The sequence below is a fragment of the Eleginops maclovinus genome, chromosome 17, assembly GCF_036324505.1.
Source record: "Eleginops maclovinus isolate JMC-PN-2008 ecotype Puerto Natales chromosome 17, JC_Emac_rtc_rv5, whole genome shotgun sequence".
NCBI lineage: Eukaryota > Metazoa > Chordata > Actinopteri > Perciformes > Eleginopidae > Eleginops > Eleginops maclovinus.
Window position 1 is genome coordinate 3,586,247 of NC_086365.1, and position 18,111 is coordinate 3,604,357.

General features: G+C 38.3%; 1 protein-coding gene across 1 annotated transcript in view; it reads left to right on the forward strand.

Moving 5' to 3' along the window:
• The window catches only part of col7a1l (collagen type VII alpha 1-like), a 46,684-nt gene that overhangs the window by 16,050 nt on the left and 12,523 nt on the right, over nt 1-18,111 (forward strand). The window contains 58 exon segments of the mRNA XM_063905008.1: nt 116-265; nt 759-896; nt 1,255-1,401; nt 1,593-1,712; nt 2,242-2,388; nt 2,627-2,887; nt 3,008-3,147; nt 3,600-3,723; nt 4,450-4,593; nt 4,685-4,872; nt 5,282-5,362; nt 5,616-5,633; nt 5,728-5,754; nt 5,930-5,995; nt 6,184-6,264; nt 6,356-6,382; nt 6,734-6,778; nt 6,940-7,014; nt 7,099-7,194; nt 7,545-7,571; nt 7,748-7,801; nt 8,000-8,071; nt 8,179-8,238; nt 8,362-8,397; nt 8,494-8,538; nt 8,695-8,730; nt 8,932-8,976; nt 9,627-9,698; nt 9,775-9,807; nt 10,478-10,549; nt 10,681-10,740; nt 10,847-10,882; nt 11,334-11,414; nt 11,624-11,656; nt 11,793-11,837; nt 12,236-12,307; nt 12,976-13,011; nt 13,288-13,314; nt 13,480-13,518; nt 13,616-13,678; nt 13,918-13,956; nt 14,052-14,105; nt 14,227-14,259; nt 14,353-14,418; nt 14,618-14,662; nt 14,826-14,861; nt 14,944-14,970; nt 15,050-15,121; nt 15,344-15,406; nt 15,655-15,672; nt 15,757-15,792; nt 15,888-15,926; nt 16,012-16,047; nt 16,145-16,279; nt 16,501-16,593; nt 16,794-16,994; nt 17,291-17,398; nt 17,912-17,956. Coding sequence (XP_063761078.1) covers nt 116-265; nt 759-896; nt 1,255-1,401; nt 1,593-1,712; nt 2,242-2,388; nt 2,627-2,887; nt 3,008-3,147; nt 3,600-3,723; nt 4,450-4,593; nt 4,685-4,872; nt 5,282-5,362; nt 5,616-5,633; nt 5,728-5,754; nt 5,930-5,995; nt 6,184-6,264; nt 6,356-6,382; nt 6,734-6,778; nt 6,940-7,014; nt 7,099-7,194; nt 7,545-7,571; nt 7,748-7,801; nt 8,000-8,071; nt 8,179-8,238; nt 8,362-8,397; nt 8,494-8,538; nt 8,695-8,730; nt 8,932-8,976; nt 9,627-9,698; nt 9,775-9,807; nt 10,478-10,549; nt 10,681-10,740; nt 10,847-10,882; nt 11,334-11,414; nt 11,624-11,656; nt 11,793-11,837; nt 12,236-12,307; nt 12,976-13,011; nt 13,288-13,314; nt 13,480-13,518; nt 13,616-13,678; nt 13,918-13,956; nt 14,052-14,105; nt 14,227-14,259; nt 14,353-14,418; nt 14,618-14,662; nt 14,826-14,861; nt 14,944-14,970; nt 15,050-15,121; nt 15,344-15,406; nt 15,655-15,672; nt 15,757-15,792; nt 15,888-15,926; nt 16,012-16,047; nt 16,145-16,279; nt 16,501-16,593; nt 16,794-16,994; nt 17,291-17,398; nt 17,912-17,956 — 4,265 coding nt within the window.

The following is an 18,111-nucleotide window of genomic DNA, read 5'->3' on the forward strand; positions in this document are numbered from 1 at the left end:
TGTTTTCACAAGTCAAACAACATTTCTTTTTACATTTCATTTGTCGAAAAAAGTCCATTTGAATGTGGGAGTGACACAAATATAATATTGAGTGTATGTACCCACATGCTTGCAGGTGATGGCAGCCCTCAGAAACGTTACCTGGACCGCACTGTCCTCTCCCATCTTATCGAAGTCCTAAACCCACAGTCCATCTACACCATCACTATCTGTGCCGTGTACGGCAACTCAGAGGGACCAGAAATCTCCTTATCTCAGCTCACAGGTACAGTTAGTAATGTCTCACAGTTTATTTTGAATTGATCATGATTCATCTTAAGATCCAAATAGGTCTGTGCAGCTGTGCTCCACATTGTTATTAAATGGGTAGGACGGTGAAATTCCTCACCCTGTGTCCGGAACCCTCTTGGTGTCTTTATTTGACTGACAAGTCATATACTTTGGTGTTCCCATTTAACCACAGCTGAAATGTCACTTGCAGTATGTGTCACTGAGTAAAAGTCAGAAGAGCTGCTATCATTTCATCACTGTCACTGTCAAAGCTAGTGTGTTACACCAAGGTTCAATTGCTGAGTTTATTTCACTGACAAATGATAGGGTGTGTGAATGAAATCCAGGCTCATTCAGCTTAAAGATTTTGGATTTCTTTAAGTGTGATAATGTTTTTACCTCTTGCGTCATGATTTGGAAATAATAAGGAGGTAAATGTGATGTTTGTTTTCATTCTTCTGGACCTGGTTATTGATATTTTTACGCAGCTGCTTCCTCAGACTCACAGCCAATCCAGGCAGTGAGGGAGGTGAGGGTTGTGGACATTGGAGTCAGCTCCTTCACTCTGTCCTGGAAAAAAACACAGGGGGCCTCTGGGTACAAAATCTCCTGGACCCCTTTCTTGGGTAAGACACTACATAACAGTCAACCATGTATGCACTGCTTACACCCTCATAATTACATACTGTGTGACTTAATGACTTATTTATGCTGAATTTCCAACAAATATATCTCTGGCAAATAACAAAATATTACATTGTATTCGCTGTATAAAAAAGAAGCTCCGATAATTGCATCCTTTCACAATCACAACAAATTGTTAGTATGATTGTGCATAATTATTTATAATTGGTAATAGCTAGAATATCTCCATTCAACTCCTGTGGCTCATCGCAATAGGGTTTTAACTATAATTGAGCACACAACGGTATTGTTTTACACTCATTATTTCCGCATATTGGCTTTTATTATTCCCTGCTCTAGGGGGCGATGAGAAGTCCCATGTGGTATCTGCTTCGTCCTCCACTTTCAACATCGACAACCTCTGGGCGAGCTCAGCTTACAAGATCCAGGTGTCCTCCATGGTGGGGCACAGGGAGGGAAGCCCGGTCCTGCTCACTGCACGCACCTGTGAGTCCCGCCTGCCTGAAACAGTGAGGAACAGAATGACATGTGCTCTCAGTCAGAGATCCAAGGGATAGATATACAAAACACAAATTGATATGAATGTGTCAATAGTATAAACCACCCCAGTTTTTACTTCTGACATGAAGAACTACTGTCCTTTTGTTTTTGATGTTTCATTTGTTTTTCTGTTTCAGTGGATCTTCCAAAAGTGAATGGCTTTGCTGCTCTGAACACCACAGACAGCAGCACTGTACTAAACTGGACACGTGTGGCTGGTGTCTCTGGATACCTTCTCTCCTGGAGGCACATCTCAGGTCAGACAAAGTGTTCAACTTAATCTAGCATCAGGGCTAACCCACAAAGGTTTATTCCCATGCTATGTAAATGTAATTGCATTGTGGATTGAGCCCTGTGGTAAGCACTGCTTTGTTTAACAGTGGCAACCGTAGAAGTAAATTTGATCTTTAGAATAAATTCCAAGAACATTATTAATCCATTGTGTGTGTAATTACGTGTTTTGAAGGTTATTTAGGGTTTAAAGTGGAAATTAATCATGGCACATGTTATTGCATTGTGTATTGAGTCTCCGCATAAGCACTCTTTTGTTAAAAAGGGAATTATAAAGAAAAACATTCTCTAAACTAATAGTCATGCTTTATCATGCATGCAGATTTTTATAAGCTCACTTTTTAAAGACAGGAGTGGTCTTCATTGTAGTAAAAATATGATATTTGTAAGTTATATTCCTTTTGACTAAAACACATTTAAATAGGGAGGTTAAATTCCTATTCCTGGAAACTCAATTAACTGCAAAAATATCTTTGTTTGTGCGTGTCTTCACAGTGTTGGAGACTAAAACAGAGACCCTGGGCCCTGGTTTCAACATCTATAAAATCAGTGACTTGCTGTATGGAAGAACCTATATTTTTAACATCAGACCTTTGTATGGAGAAGTGGAGGGCCCTATAAGCACTGTGTATCAGAAAATATGTAAGACATCATTTAAATGGTTTGTTCAGCTCTGCATAATCCATCAACCTCTTTCTGTTTGCTACAATATGCCTATTGATTCCTCAGGTTATACCTACACTTAATATAGGTTTACATTTGTCCTACTCAGTTAAGTATCAGTTGTAAAGTTAAATAACACTTCTACGAAACAGAAGAGTATGATCAAAATTCCAACAATTATTTTCAATCTATGATGTTATGTCTCTGTACATCTCAGTGGGAGAGGATCCTCCGGCTGCAATAGTCCAGGCTCTGCCAGCCACAGCTCCCCCTCGCATCACGACTGCCTCCATCAGCGACACTACAATTTCTCGCAAAGCCAGCAGGACCACCCGGCACCCCATCGCTATACCACCAACTAAACCCATTACCCCCAAGAAAACTCCAGGTCAGCCAAGAGTCACTGAGGCCAAATCAGAAGTCCCCTTCCATCATTTAACCACACTACATGCAGAGACAACAGGTCCACCAAGACCAAGTATGCTTTATTCATACATAGATATTGCTTAAGTTTTATATACGATTAAAATGATAAAGTCTGTATATAGTTTGTATATGTTTGCACCGTGTAAGATCTCATCTTTTTGTGTTTTATCAGCCTGTGGTAAGGCCAAAGCAGACATAGTATTCTTAGTAGATGAATCCTCTAGCATCGGCGCTAACAACTTTATCAAGATGAAAGACTTCATTTTCCGGGTGGCCACCTACTTCCCTGTCATTGGCCCTCAGGGCACACAGGTTAGTCCCTCAGTAAATACTTCCTTTGCTTCACCTTGGTCTGGCTACACTATAATAAGACTCTTGTTTTTTAGAGTTGTAAGTCAATTACAGACTGGATTGCAGTGATTTTAAATGACAATAAATAATGCAAGTTAGCAAAGTGTTATAGTGAGTCTCTGGTGGAAGCTAGCACCATCAGCAAGACCATAATGTGCACGTTTTGTCATCAAGTGGGCAGAAAAAGATTTGCCAAAATGATCAACAAGGCACAAAGCAACCTGGCAGGTAAAGAGTATAAGCCAAGGAATATGCGCCTGCTTCTTAAACATACAAATTATGTTTTTTTTCAATATGTAAAGTAGTATCTGAGAGAAGTTGTGTTTTTAATTTACACTTACATCTTGAAGTCAGACCTCATTCAATTTAGATGTTGTTATAATGATTTTATGTTGATGTGTATTTTCCCTCAGATAGCCGTGGTTCATTACAGTGATGAGCCTCGAATTGAATTCCGCCTAAGTGACTTCAAAGACAGGAACTCTATGCTCAGGGCGCTCAGAGGGCTGCGTTATGGAGGGGGCAATACTAAAACAGGTTAGTGACACTCACACAAATGTGCACACTAAATTGCCGCCTGTCATCTGATGGCAGCTTCTTATTCCTGTAACTCTATTTCTGTCCTGCTTTTGATGTCATGGCACCAGCTGCCATGCTGGTGTTGCTGGTGCTGCTTCCATATAGAGTAGTTATAATGACGTATGTTTTTCCATTAATATTCCAGAGATTAATACTGAAGGTATCAGCAATTAAAAGTGAGGAACAGTTTTGCGTCAAACACTTGTAGAGTTGGGAACCCACAGGTTTCCATGAAACCTTTAGAATTGACATTTCATAATTGAAAAAGTATACTTAAATGTAATCACCTAATTAATTGGAATTATTAATTAATCCTTGCTGTTTATGAAAGCTATCTAAATTAACAACCTACCTATTGAGCCTTGCTTTTGATCATTGAAATTCACATAGATAATGGCTCAAATTGTTTATTGTATTATAATTATGATTTTAAATATTTGTGTTTCTTATCTAGTTGTATTACTGTATTTAAATGCTTTGTTCTTTTGGTATGTAAACCCAAGTTGTTTAGCTGTTTAAATTGAGATTTTTTTCATCAGACATCTGTAATATTTAATAAAAGATGCCATACATTTTATAAACAGTGCTGTTGAGACAAGTTTAATTATTCTATGGGCACTTATCGTAGTAAAAAGTCTTCCAAAAGTTTCCTAATTTGCTCTTAATACCATTGTGTACCCTCAGGAAAAGGCATCAGTTATGTCCTGCAGGAACTGTTCCAGGAGTCCTTGGGGATGAGACAGGATGTGGCCCATGTTCTGGTTCTGATTACGGATGGCAGGGCTCAGGATAATGTGGTGCCACCCTCCAGAATTGCACGTGCTCTAGGTCAGTTAAAGGGTTGTAAATCCTCCCTAAATGTGCTGCTAATCATTTTTACTGTAGCAAAAGAATGTCAGCCAGCTTTGTTTCTCTCTAGGTGTCAGTGTCCTGGCAGTTGGAGTTTCTAATGCAGACATGGAGGAGCTGAATAAGATAGCAGCTCCAACCAGCTACAAAAATATCTTCTACTCACCAACCTTTGACGACTTCCCCTCCGTAGAGAGAGAATTCATCAATATCATGTGTAGTGAGGAACTTCTCTCCGAGTTCAAACTAAATGATGAGGCAAGACATAAACGAAACTAAAATATTGCCTTTCTCGTTAATACCATTCTTTAATCGTGTGCTTAGCTTTATTCATGCATGCAATGTAAGTCAAACTCTACAACTGGCAAAAATATGTTTATGTTGAAACTCCTTCACTAGTGGCGCATGTTGAGTTAATTAAACATGTGTAGGTGAGGTTCTCAACCACCTCTGGAGTTGGTCATGCATGCATGGTGACAACTTTTTACATTAATACACTTTTAATCACTTTTTTAATTGACTCACAAAGGCTCTTTCAGCTTGATGTAAGAGCGTTGGAGGATGTTACTCAGCCATCTCGACCACTTAATTCTACATTATGTCAATTTGATCATGAAATATTCGACCAGTCGGTAATTAATTCCTTTTTCCTGGTGTCTATTTTCAGTCTGCTCAGTTGGACACCCCGACTGAAGACCCAGAGGAGCTGCTTAAGCCTCAGGGTCCCTGTTCCTCCCAGTGTATGAAGGTTGGTCTTCACTTTCGAAGTCAGTGTTGTCATCATCATGATCATATCAATCAAATAACAACAAGAAAATATAAATGCACATTGTCTTTTGTTCTTAACCCATTCAACAGCAGAACAATAGGATTTATTTGTAAGCTGGTTTTATATTTTGAGGTGCACATTTTTTCTGAGCTTCTCATGTTAGCAATGGATGATGAATGACCTCTCGTGATTATTCAATAACTATGGATCATATCCTTTGTTTTTCATTCAGGGCCAGAAAGGGGAAAGGGTGAGTAAAAATGTGTTGAACATTAAATTGATTTAGAAATGCACGTTTTGTAAGTGTTATTTATTTTCCTTCTCTCATTCTCTCATTCTCTCAGGGAGATGGTTCTGGTCTCGGAGGTCTGGTATGGATTATCTAGTTTTCTGGTATCTGTTGTTAATACTTTGCTGCCACTTGGACATTTCAATTCTTTATCCATTTTCCTCCGTCATATATTTAAATACTCTTTGCTTTTTTCTCATTTACTATCTCTATTATTAACCTTCAGAATGACTTGTAGTCTTTGTTCTGTTATGTAGAGATTCAGGCAAAGCCCGGGACAGTTTGATCCCTTCACTTCTACCAAAGGGGAGAAGGGAGAAAGGGTAAGAATCAACTTACACACACAACAATGCGCTCTGCCATCATTCTCGTAATGTATTATCGAAACCTATCTGCTGTCTTTATTGCTTTATGTATAACACATTTGATTATGTATGCAGCATGGATGTATGTCGACAATATAGAAATATGGTTTAAATTACTCCTTAAAACCCTGCTATGAATTTGACAGGGGCTTTCAGGAACAGATGGTATACCTGGGTTGCCAGGACGACCAGGGAGAACTGGACCACCCGGTTCTGCTGGCCAACGGGTAACCTAATGGAGACAAAGAAAAATAACCATTTAAAATCTATTTTATTTAACTCAATGGTAGTCTGACATTTTATCTTTTCTTTATTCAGGGAGCTCAAGGAATATCAGGTGATATGGTAAGACCAACATGACAAATACTCATTCATACAACAAACAAAAACAGATCATACAACTTTAATGTCCTGTCTTTGAATGGAGACCTGGAACTTAACTTAACAGCAGATATATGAACATGCTGTATACAGATAAAACTGATTTGATTTCTATCAACAAGGGAGAAAAATGGCGTGCACAAGAGAATGTGATTACTTCACATGGTTGGTGTCTTAAAACCTCTAAAGTAACCACCGGGACACCTTACCATTAAACATTTCAATGTTCTATACATCTAAAACAAAATAATGAACTGTACAATATTACTTGTATTAATGCCCAATGATCACTGCTCTTGTTTCTTTCCATAACAGGGTCTACCTGGAACCACTGGTCCAAAGGGACAGAGGGGAGAGAGAGTAAGTCTAACATCTGCATTTCATTTAATGACTGATTGCTTTCTACTGAGATTTGAGATCATGACGCAGTTGCCTTGTGCAAAGGGATTTTTGTGCTACAACAACAGCATGGCTTGGAAATGCCTGGTTGTTTATCCAGGTATTCTTTTATGTGTTTCCAGGGGGAGCCTGGATATGTCATAGCAGGCACAGACTCAAACTTTGTTCCTGGAAGGAAAGGAGAGCCAGGATCTTCGGTGAGTGCTCAAAAAAAACATGTTTTGTACTTTCAGAACAGTGAACTTAAGGGGAACTTTAATATTATTCACTGCACGTCATAGGGTCCCCAGGGTTCTCCCGGTGTACCAGGGGTGAATGGATCTCCAGGCCGTCCTGGCCAGCCAGGTCCAACAGGCTCACCAGGAATATCTGTCAAGGTAATGTGCATCAGCTTCAAAATTCTAAGTAAAAAGAAAAACAGTGTAATGTTCAAACTGTGAACACTACCACAATATAACCCTGTGTCTTCATCATGATGATTCCAAAATGTTTCAACTATCATATTACATCTTGTAATGTTCGACCCACCTACAGTGTTCCGTACCTTACATTAGATTACATTTTGTTTAGCTGATGCACTTATCCAAAGCGATTTACAATAAGTGCATTCAAAGGTGAAAATAACAACTCAATAAGAAAGCAAGAATCCTGTAGGTTTATAAGCTATTAATACTCAGTACGGAGTGTCACAAAATGTCTAATCACAGTTTATGTCTGCTGTTGGTAGGGGGATTCTGGTGAGCCGGGAGAGAAAGTAAGTGTGATGCTGTTATGCGTCTCCGTGATACCCTTATTAAATATTGCACTGGAATACATTCATAATCATGCATCATAAACACCTACATTTACCGCCTCAGAATCAGATGTTACCAGGTCCGAAAAGTTCATTGTTTAATTTCAATGTGATAACACTTCCATTGTTTCTGAAAGGGTTTACGTGGGAAGCAGGGTGTGAAAGGAGACAAAGGAGAGTCGGGAAGAGATGTAAGTGCAAAGTTGATGAAAGTATTAGAAGTAGCAACATAAGTTGTATATCTAAATTTAAAGATAATTTAGTCGCCTTCTGAAAGTATGTTCTCTCCTCTCTGTTTCTTGCTTACTGTCTCTAACACACAAACTCTGATACACACACACACACACACACACACACACACACACACACACACACTCAAACTACTGTAGGGTATTGCAGGTTTACCAGGTCCTATTGGCATTGATGGGGTGCCAGGATTGTCCGGTCAGAAAGGGGAGAAGGTGATTTCTTTCTTGATGAAGAAAATTACACATTTTGATCCAGTCTACAAAACAAATACGATAATGCGACTGAGTACCTGGCTTGATAAATATTCATTATTTTGCAGGGAGTAGAAGGAATTGGCATACAAGGTATTCAGGGTCCTCTGGGAGAGAAGGGAGACAAGGTAAAGTATATGTGATTTTATTCATAGTAAAATAAAAAATCATTTAAAACGTTTCTGTTCAGTGTCCACAGCCTCAGTAGGAAATCCCATTTTTGTCTCAGTGTTTGAACTATTGTCTTACAGGGAAATATTGGCTTTACTGGACCAGTTGGCCCAAAGGTAACAGCCATGAAAGATATATTTGAACCCTCAGAATTTGAATTTGAAATGTTTTAGTAAAAATAAAACATTTGTAATTTGTGAAATCTTTTAAAGGGTGATCTTGGCGAGCAGGGCATCCAAGGAATCATCGGACCTCGGGTTTGCATTTCATCCACTGTTCCATAACATGCATTGAGTTTCTGCATGCTTTACCTACAGTCTAATGAGACGAAAAGATGTTTAACTAAGGCTGATCATTTTTGAAAGGATCCATGATGAAAGAATTCAGAGGCAGTTGTTTATTTTTACCTACAGGGAAAGAAGGGATTCAAAGGGGAGCAAGGGGACAAGGTGAGTTCATCCCTGCCTTCATTAAGCTGAAAATAATCACTTTATAATTAACATGCCAAATAAAAGAATCAATTTACCTTAGCCAGTAGTCCATTTAGTAATTGTCTGATTACCATTGACGTCATACTGAAATAATGATGTTTGTACATGACTGTGTGCATGCATATTTCAATGTAAAATACATGTTGTTTATCTTGTCAGGGGGAACGAGGAGACATAGGACCAATAGGGCCACAAGGACACTCAGTAAGTGAAGATTACATCTTGAAAATACACAAATATACAAATCTTAGCAAGCTTGAGGTTGCATATTGAACTAACACTTTTTTAATTACTTGCATATATTTAGATACTGCCTGCACTGGAACTTCACATACTTTCCAACTAAACCACTATACTGGGCAAAAATCCACTTCAATTTTGTTGTACATTTATTCAGGACCAACTGGGACTGAATGATTAGAAATGCCAGTAATACCCTATTTAATACGTTGTGTCTCCAAACAAAGATTTAGATGATGATATACATGAACAAATGAGGAAGCAATTTTGCTTTGGCTTTTTTGCCCTATCAGAGATGGGTATGATAACATACGATCATGTGCCAAATTTTCAACCCTCACTGAGTATCATTATCAAATGGTCCAAATGCTTCGCTGATTTTTAATTTTAGGCAGCGTAGTCCTTTTTGAAACAACTTTCACCAAAACATTGATGTCGTGACGTCCATTATCATGTCTTCAGTTGACATACTTTGTGTTTTTTTTTACACAAACAAGTTCAGCTTTGAAAACAAAAGTGCTGGTTAACAGAAGATTGCTGGGAGTGATGGTTAATGTTTAAAGGGTATTTTAGTTTTAGAAATGTTATTTGTTTCTATTTGATCATGTTTTCAGGGACTGACGGGGCCTTTGGGGTTAAAAGGAGATGAGGGTCCAAGAGGAGCCCCTGGAGATCCTGCCAAGGGTGTAAGAAAAATAATTTACTACTTTAAACTTTAGAAATAGAAACATTTAATAATCACACACTTTGTTTTGCCAACAGATAATTGGCCCAACTGGAAAAAAGGGGGCCAGGGTAAGTAACCAACTTTATATAATTGGAAAGGCTTTTTTTTGGCAGCATGCATACTGTATATTTTACACACCTATATATATATAAATTCAATTAAATAATACCAAATATACACTAAGTTTTAGTTGGCTGGATGAGCTTTGGATATTTGAAATGTTTGCCGCCACCAATACAATTCCACGCGGCTTCATGAAATATTTGCATATAAACCATTATTATTGAAAGTCCAAGAAGAGAAGAGTCTTATTTATTTTTTCAGTCAAAATATCTGAACTGGCAACATAACCAAACTTTGGTGAATTTGACACAACTATAAATATGTGTCAAAAAACTGTATTTATAACTGGCTTAAAATAAGTTAGTTAGCCAGAGGGAAGTGATTCTCTTAATGCTTTATTCTGTCGGGACATTGTTAATTAATTGGTCGGGGTATTTCTTGTACACTCAGACTCAGTCCTCTGGGTCTGCTTATCAAACACAATTAAGATTTGTCTCTCATTAGCTTTTGAAGTGGGAATGAACGCTCCACTGAATGGGACCTCTTTAATGTCGGTCCACAGGGTGCCATTTAAAGTGAAGAGTATTGTTTTGAAACTGATGATTGGGCTGCTGACGAGAATCACAATGATTGACGCTACTTGTATGTGTATGCATATCTTCTGCTTTTTGTCAGGGAGACATTGGTCCAGACGGCCCTACAGGCCCCCAGGGAATAAAGGGTGAACAAGGTGCCAAAGGAGATAAGGTTAATAATGAAAAATACTCTGCATCATGCTTTCATTTTGTAATTTATCTTATTCACTATTAATAGGACGGACTAATAGTTGTTAGCGTAAAACAAATATATATAGGTATGATTTGTTTTGATGTGTGCAGGGCAGTCCAGGTTTTGGGATTCCAGGACAGCGGGGACCCAAGGGAGAAAATGGAGAGAGGGTGAGTCACCTGATAAGTCAAATCACTCATTTAAAATGTACAATATCATATTGAGATAGAAAACAGATGTTTATTGCTATTATTTTTATGTTTTCATCAATCACAGGGAAATGTTGGTTTGTCTGGAAAACCAGGACCAAAAGTGAGTGAAACCTGAATACTTGCTTAGAGATGCTCTTATAAAAATGTGTATATTAACAGTGTGACTAATGACTATGTGTGAGGTGAAGCTTATAGTGAAGACTATGAATAATAAATAATAAAACTTTGAAGGAGCCCTACATTTTGCAAGTTCAAAATTATTTTAGCTTTTTAAGATGTTGCTGTTTTAGTTCACTTCACTAGTTGCATCAACCTCAGTTACAGCTACAGCAGCTGCTTTCAACAAAAAAGTGGTTGTTGGAGGAGACCAAAACATAAATAGATATATATTGGACTCCAAATGATGCTAAATGTTCTTATATAATTGATGTTGTGTATTCTGGTAAAAGTTCCCTACAAGTTGTCATTGGAACTGTTAAAACCCCTGAAACATCTTAATTGTTCACTGAGAGTGTAACTATAACTAAAACAGAAGTCCTGTGTTTGTACAGGGACATGATGGCTTTAAAGGTGACAAAGGGAGTATCGGGTTATCCGGCAATCCTGGAGTACTGGGATTAAGAGGTAAAGATGTAAGTAAATCCTGACTGACTGTCACAGAATGATACAGTACAATTCAGATGTATTACACAATCATTTACCTAAAAAACATTACATCAGGGCACAGCTCACGGTGTGTTATTTGAAAAATAAGTCATACAGAATGTGATAAATCTCTAAATGTATTTAAATGTTTTTGCATAGTGATATTGGTGACAATGACTGTTGACTTTGTGTCTAGGGTGCACCTGGAAAAGGACACGAAGGCTCTAAGGTACCGTCATTTTTACCTGGTGCTTTACTTTGTTTTGTTGCAATGTTTCTCAGGAGGTTGTACCTCTATATATAGTGCATACACTTGTGTACTAAATATAATAGTGTTAAATGATTACATTGTTTTCACTTCACAGGGTGAACTAGGACCACGTGGAGAACCTGGTGACAGAGGAATTAGGGTATTCATTTTGTGTTTTTATAACATTAATGGCAGAAATATATCTACAGATTAAAACGTGTAGATCTGCCAATCAATATACCAACATTCTGACTTAATCTATACATTGTTAATGTAATGCACTGCGTATTTGAGTAAGATTTCTAGTTCTCTTCATTTCTAACCTCTATTGTTAAACCTCTTGTGCTGAAGTGTGCCAGTTGTTAATGTATCTAGTTATATATAGTTAAAGTGGGCTCACATATATTCAAGCTTCAAATGTCTGCCAGAACTCCTGCTGAGCAAACATCACATTGCAGCCATTTGAAACACATTTGCTCACAGTGTCGTGTCATTTTACATGTTTATAGCACTTCAAGGCTATATGCTCTTTTTTATTCCTCTGATAATGTGGTTCAGGGTCCACTTGGATTACCAGGACGACCAGGTGACCCAGGGGAAAAAGGAGATTCAGGAACTCCTGGCCTGTTTGTAAGTTCACTCTTTTATTTCATGTTCTTAAATTGTTACAAGTAAAGTTGTTGTCAAAACAATCGACAAACAGTTAAAGAGGCCCTATTATGGTTTTTTGGGTTCCATTTCCTGTAGTGGGTTATATAAGTTTTTGTACATATAAATGGTCTTCAAAGGCTAAAATCCCTGTGTTCCCTCCAGAGAGAGTTTCTACCAACCCCCTCTGCCTGAAATGCCTCCACTGGACTCCTTTGTTTACTTTCATTAACACAGTGACATCACTATGTTACACTCAAGCTTCTATTAGCTTGCACTCAAACACATTGTACGTGATAGGCTAAGGGGCTGGACATCTCTAAGTTGTTGACCAATCACAACAGAGCTGGCCCGCTAACCAATCAGAACAGACTGGGCTCTGGTTTCAGACAGAGGGTGAAAAGAGTTGCTGTAGCACAGGCAGTATGAGACATTAAATGACATTAAAGCATGGAGACGTGTCCCAGTAGAGGTATTAATACAAATATGAACCTGAAATGAGATTAATAGGGCCACTTGAAATTGTTAAAGTTATGTCTGTTCTGAATAAAACCTTGTGTTCAGTTTATTGTGTAGAATGAATGTCACTATAAATGAGCTTAAACTGCAATGCCTTGAGATAACCATTGATTTCCTTTTTGTATTGAAAGGGTGCTGATGGAAAAAAAGGCGATAAAGGAGAGCAGGTTTGTTCGTATCGACCATCTCATTCTCTCTATGTATTGTTTCTCCTGGTTGGCGCCTCCTGGTTATTCGTCTGAGTCACCATTCCTTTGTGACATGATTTGTGTTGTGATATGTTAACTAATTATGTTTAGCTTTTTGTGTGTGCCACCCTTCAGTGCACCTACTATTTCCTCTTTGTGTTGCCAATATGGATTGTGTTTAGCAGTGTGACATGTTAGATTTTTAACAGTTTTATTGTGCTCTTCTTTTGATCGTGCTGCCGTTGTCACACAAAGGGAAAACCTGGACCTCCGGGAGGACAAGTAAACAAACCTCTATTATGATTTTGACAGCTTCTCATCAGTTCAGTCATGTTTGACAAAGGCATTGGTGGTAGCGAAGCTTATAAAGAACAATAAAACGTCCCCCCCTCGTCTGAAATTGTCCATCAATTACCAAGTTAACTTTTGATTTTTGATTTTGTCCAGATTGCTGGAGACAACAATGTAATGACCAGAGTGATTAAGGTAATTTATAGAATAGCATGCCTTATTTTATCCAGTTAACTTGTTCGTTTTTTCATGAGTGAATTGATTCAATCCTCTCTTCTTCTCTTACCTTCAGGGTGAGCCAGGAGATCCTGGTCAGCCCGGGTTGAGAGGTGAAACAGGTCTGACTGGACCAAGAGTGAGTATTTTACACACGTCATATTCAATTTTGACTTCAATTTAAGACGCATGCTGATCAAAATGACCATCCATTTACAGTGCAACCATTCAAATCAGAGCTGAAACCATCAGTCTATCAGGGAAAAATGGATTTATAATGAAATGTGTTTGTTGTAGTTTGTAGAAGAAAATAATAATCAACCTTTCCTGAATCTATTTAATCATCCCAATATTTGAATATGTTTTCCCTCTTCTCAGGGTCCAGAGGGGAAACCTGGATTACCAGGACCATCCCTGGTATGTGTGTGTAGCATTAAAATGACATTTATTGTGTGACTGTTGTATCTGTGGGGAAGTGTATGAGTTAATATCATGAACTGTTTGATTTGCAGGGTGGTTCTGGAAGAGGTGGACTTGATGGTTTACCAGGAAAACCAGGAGATAAGGTTGAACAAACTTGAGCACAGTTCTACTTGTAGTTTTAAAATATGTCCCCTGAGAATTGCTTTGAGTTTTGGAATCTTACAGTCTGAACTTACTCACAAGATGTTTCATATTTAACTGCAGGGTGAAAAGGGATCAAAAGGGGAGCTTAGTACGGTGAGTGCTCGGATATTGTTTTTGACATAATATGGTTACCTTCCCCTTAGGGAGGTGGTTTGCTTTAATATTTGTATGTGTGCATGCGAACAGAAAGGTGATAAAGGCGAACAAGGACGGATTGGGATTGCCGGAATACCTGGTTTACCGGGAACTCCAGTGAGTATCAGACTGAATCATAGTGCCTGTGGCTGAAACATTAATATGAAATCCATACTTAACATGTTTCTAATGGTTATATTAAAGCCAATATTTCATATCGTTGTTTCAGGTGTTAAATTAAATTAGCATGATTATGATAATCATCCAGAACATATCTCCAGATAATGTAATTTCCTTAATTTCCTCTTCTCTACAGGGCAGAGCTGGCGTTGATGGGAAGAGGGGCCTGCCAGGAAAAGATGTAAGGAGCATAATTGTCCAACAATTACTATGCTGCATTGTGATACCCACCGTTTTACTTTTGTGCTGAACCACTGAGCGATTTTGACTATTTTCAGATATTTTCAATGTGTAACTATTTATATTTGAATTATTAAAACTGAAAATGTACTTTCATTTCACAGGGAGAAAGAGCACAAAAGGGAGATGACGGCAATAAGGTCCTTTCATTTTACTGCAACCAATTGAAACAATTATGAAGCAATTTTTTGAAAACGTGTGTTAACTTTTCTCTCATTCCAGGGGGACAAGGGAGACGGGGGGGCCAATGTAAGTGGTTTTGAGATAAAACAATTATTAATTTTGGGAGAAAACTGAGTAGCTGCAAGACGTTTTTCTTCTTTCCCAGGGTAAAGATGGTAGTAAGGGGGAACCAGGACCTCCAGGTTTGCCGGGTAGGCAGGTGCTTGTCACATCAGAGGTAAAAAGGACCACTTGCAATATCAATATTTAATAAGCAGGGAAGCTGAAAGCTAGACCTTTTTAAAAGCAGTTGATCTGGCTGTGTATTTAAGGTTATAACTCCAATCAGTGTCACCTTTGCTCATTTGTATTGTTGTTTATTCAGAAAAAAACATTAAGCAGGGGCACAATGACCTGCCTGGCAACCTAAACTTTACTTGTAACATGGATCCGTTTCCAGGCCGCCACCATTGAGGAAATAAGAGAAGCATTTCCCATCCCAATGGGTCCTCCAGGAGCTACTGTGAGTTTGATGCCTGCACTGAACACACAACAGGATATCTATAGCTCATGAATAATGGCACATTAATTGAGCTATTGCATGGCATGCGTAATATTTGGCTTGCATGACATCTGAGTCATTATTTAGCGATGACTGTAGTGCTTTTATTGTGGGTTGCAATGAGTCGTGCCACTATCTGCGAACAGATATGGCAAGCTTCATGTAGATGCATGTTCCAATGTGTTGCTCCTCTGTGTCTCTGTGTTTAGGGTTCACCAGGAATGAAGGTAAGATGGGTATGCGTTTCATACTAAAACAACTGTTCAAAAAAATGAAATGTTGGGTGTGTAGCTTATTTGTCTGTTTTGCAGGGTGATAAAGGAGAAACCGGCCTAAAAGGAGACATGGTAGTATTTGATTTTCTCCTTCAAAAACATATGTCAGTAGAAATATACTACGAATACTATATGCTTTACTGTCTTTCACACTAATGTCTCTGTAGGGCGATGCTGGGGCTCCTGGAAAATCAATAGAGATGAAGGTGAATGCAGTGGGTAGTAATTCCTCCTCTTGGATAAATGTTCTCTTTTTTGCACTTTGAATAATATCTTTTTCCTCTTCTTAAGGACATTGAAGTGATGTTTGAAGACTACGGCATAAGGGTGAGCTCTGAGCACAACAACGTCCACATTTTAAGGTAGATAGAATTTGTATCAGTACACCAGATTGACCTTCTCAGCAACTTTTCTACTTCCTCAGCTGCCTTTGTTGAAGGCTTTAATTGACAGGCTGCTGCAGGATGGAATAGAGGACCTGCTTCGTGTGCTCGGAACCTCCCAGAAAACAAATGCAAACACAAAAACTCACACCTCGAACATCATCACAGCGTACACAGTACGTAAACTCTGGGGAAATAGCGTGTGAGGGGTCTTTAAAAAGATAATACCATGTTGCAGAACAACAGTTAATAGATGCTAGCTGTAGGACTAGTGATTTATTTTCCTCAACTCCCATGCTTTATTTAAACCAACTCATGGTATAGTTTTCAAACAACTGTCAGAATCACATGTGATACGTATCAGCTCACTCCTGTCCTGTATGTGTTGTCTGGACAGAGTTCAGTGAAGTTTGACCTCACCAGTCAGGCGCTGAAGGAGGACATCGTAGACCCCAAATTAGATGGACATATCCCAGAGTCTTTGACAGTTGTAAGTTACCTAAACATTTCTACTTTGACTCTCAAAATGTCTTATTTCTTCGAGACCATTAAGTTGTACACACACTATAACACATAAGAAATGGTTCCCACTCAGCATTTTACCCACTGTGCACTGGATATTGTCCCTGAAATGATTTTACCTCAGGTAAAAAATGTCATTTTCACGTTATTTTGTCTTTTGCCATTAAGGACCCTTTAATAGAAGCCGCAGAGGGTCCGACTTTATGGAGCGCCACCACACTGAACAGAGATCAGGATATCAACAGGACTGAGACCAAGTTAAACAGAAGATGGAATAAGATTGTCGATGGCGATAGTGAGAACGCATCATCACACAAAATGAATCTGACTGTTAACAACTCAACTTTCAATTATACTACGACCCAGGAGGTGAGAACATTGTACAATAAAGAACGACAACTTAAAAGCAGGCTTTTACTAAAGTGCTTAGCACATGCTGAGTACATAAAGAATGGTAATTAGTTAACTTTTGTAGGAAATGAATTAGGACAATTGTACAGCAACTTGAATTAAACTGAGTTGTACATTTACACAACTTCAGGTATCAGTTGTTACGGCTAAATTTCACAAGATTTGAGCAAAACCAGGTTTTTCCGTGAAAGATATTTTAGTGTTAAAGCTCTAAGTGTGGTTACAAACAATACAAATTAAAATATGTGTCTCAGACGGTTTCAGAGTCTGCGGATACTGTGGCAGGGACTGTTCTCCTCACTCAGGAGGACTCCCGGAACAAGAGCTCCGGACAAAAAAAGAAGAACAGGGAACGAGGGAAGGTAAAGCTACTATTGACAACTTACAAATCTCCCTGACTGATCAAAACATACATTTTCAGTATTGCTCATCTATTATATACAACACTATCATAAAATACTATGTTCATGTTGTAATATTGCTGTTTGATTGATTCGTATTGATTCTTGATTACTTAAATGTATCAAATTAAAGGAGAACCCTAGTGTTGCATGTTTCTGCTCCCTACCTTCAATAATTCCACTCATTCATGAAAGTCTATCTTTAATTTGTAATAAATATGGGCTGAAACATGCAAAACCACTGGTGTGCTCCTATATAAATAGATCTAAACCATTTGATAACTTTAACTGTAAGAACTCATAAACATCTGTTATAATGTTTGCATTAATTTGTGTTCATTAACTACTTATCTCCCTCTTAAATATCTCCCTTAACTTATAGTATCAACCTCATAATTTAATACTTGATCATCAACGTCCAAAGCATGAGAAACCTTTATCTTTTTTCTCTCCGACTGTGAACTTCTTAACCAGGGCAAAGGAAATAAAGGAAGACATAAGAGGCAGAGACAACGCCTGGTAAATGTCCTTGAAGGGGTCCAATCTTAACCTCAAAAATTCACCCCTCTTTTGTCCCAACTAAACTAAAAATAAACTACCAACTAACTCGTCCATCTAACACTGCAAGGTTTAAACGAAGACACTGGCTGCTGCTAACATGACATTAACATGAC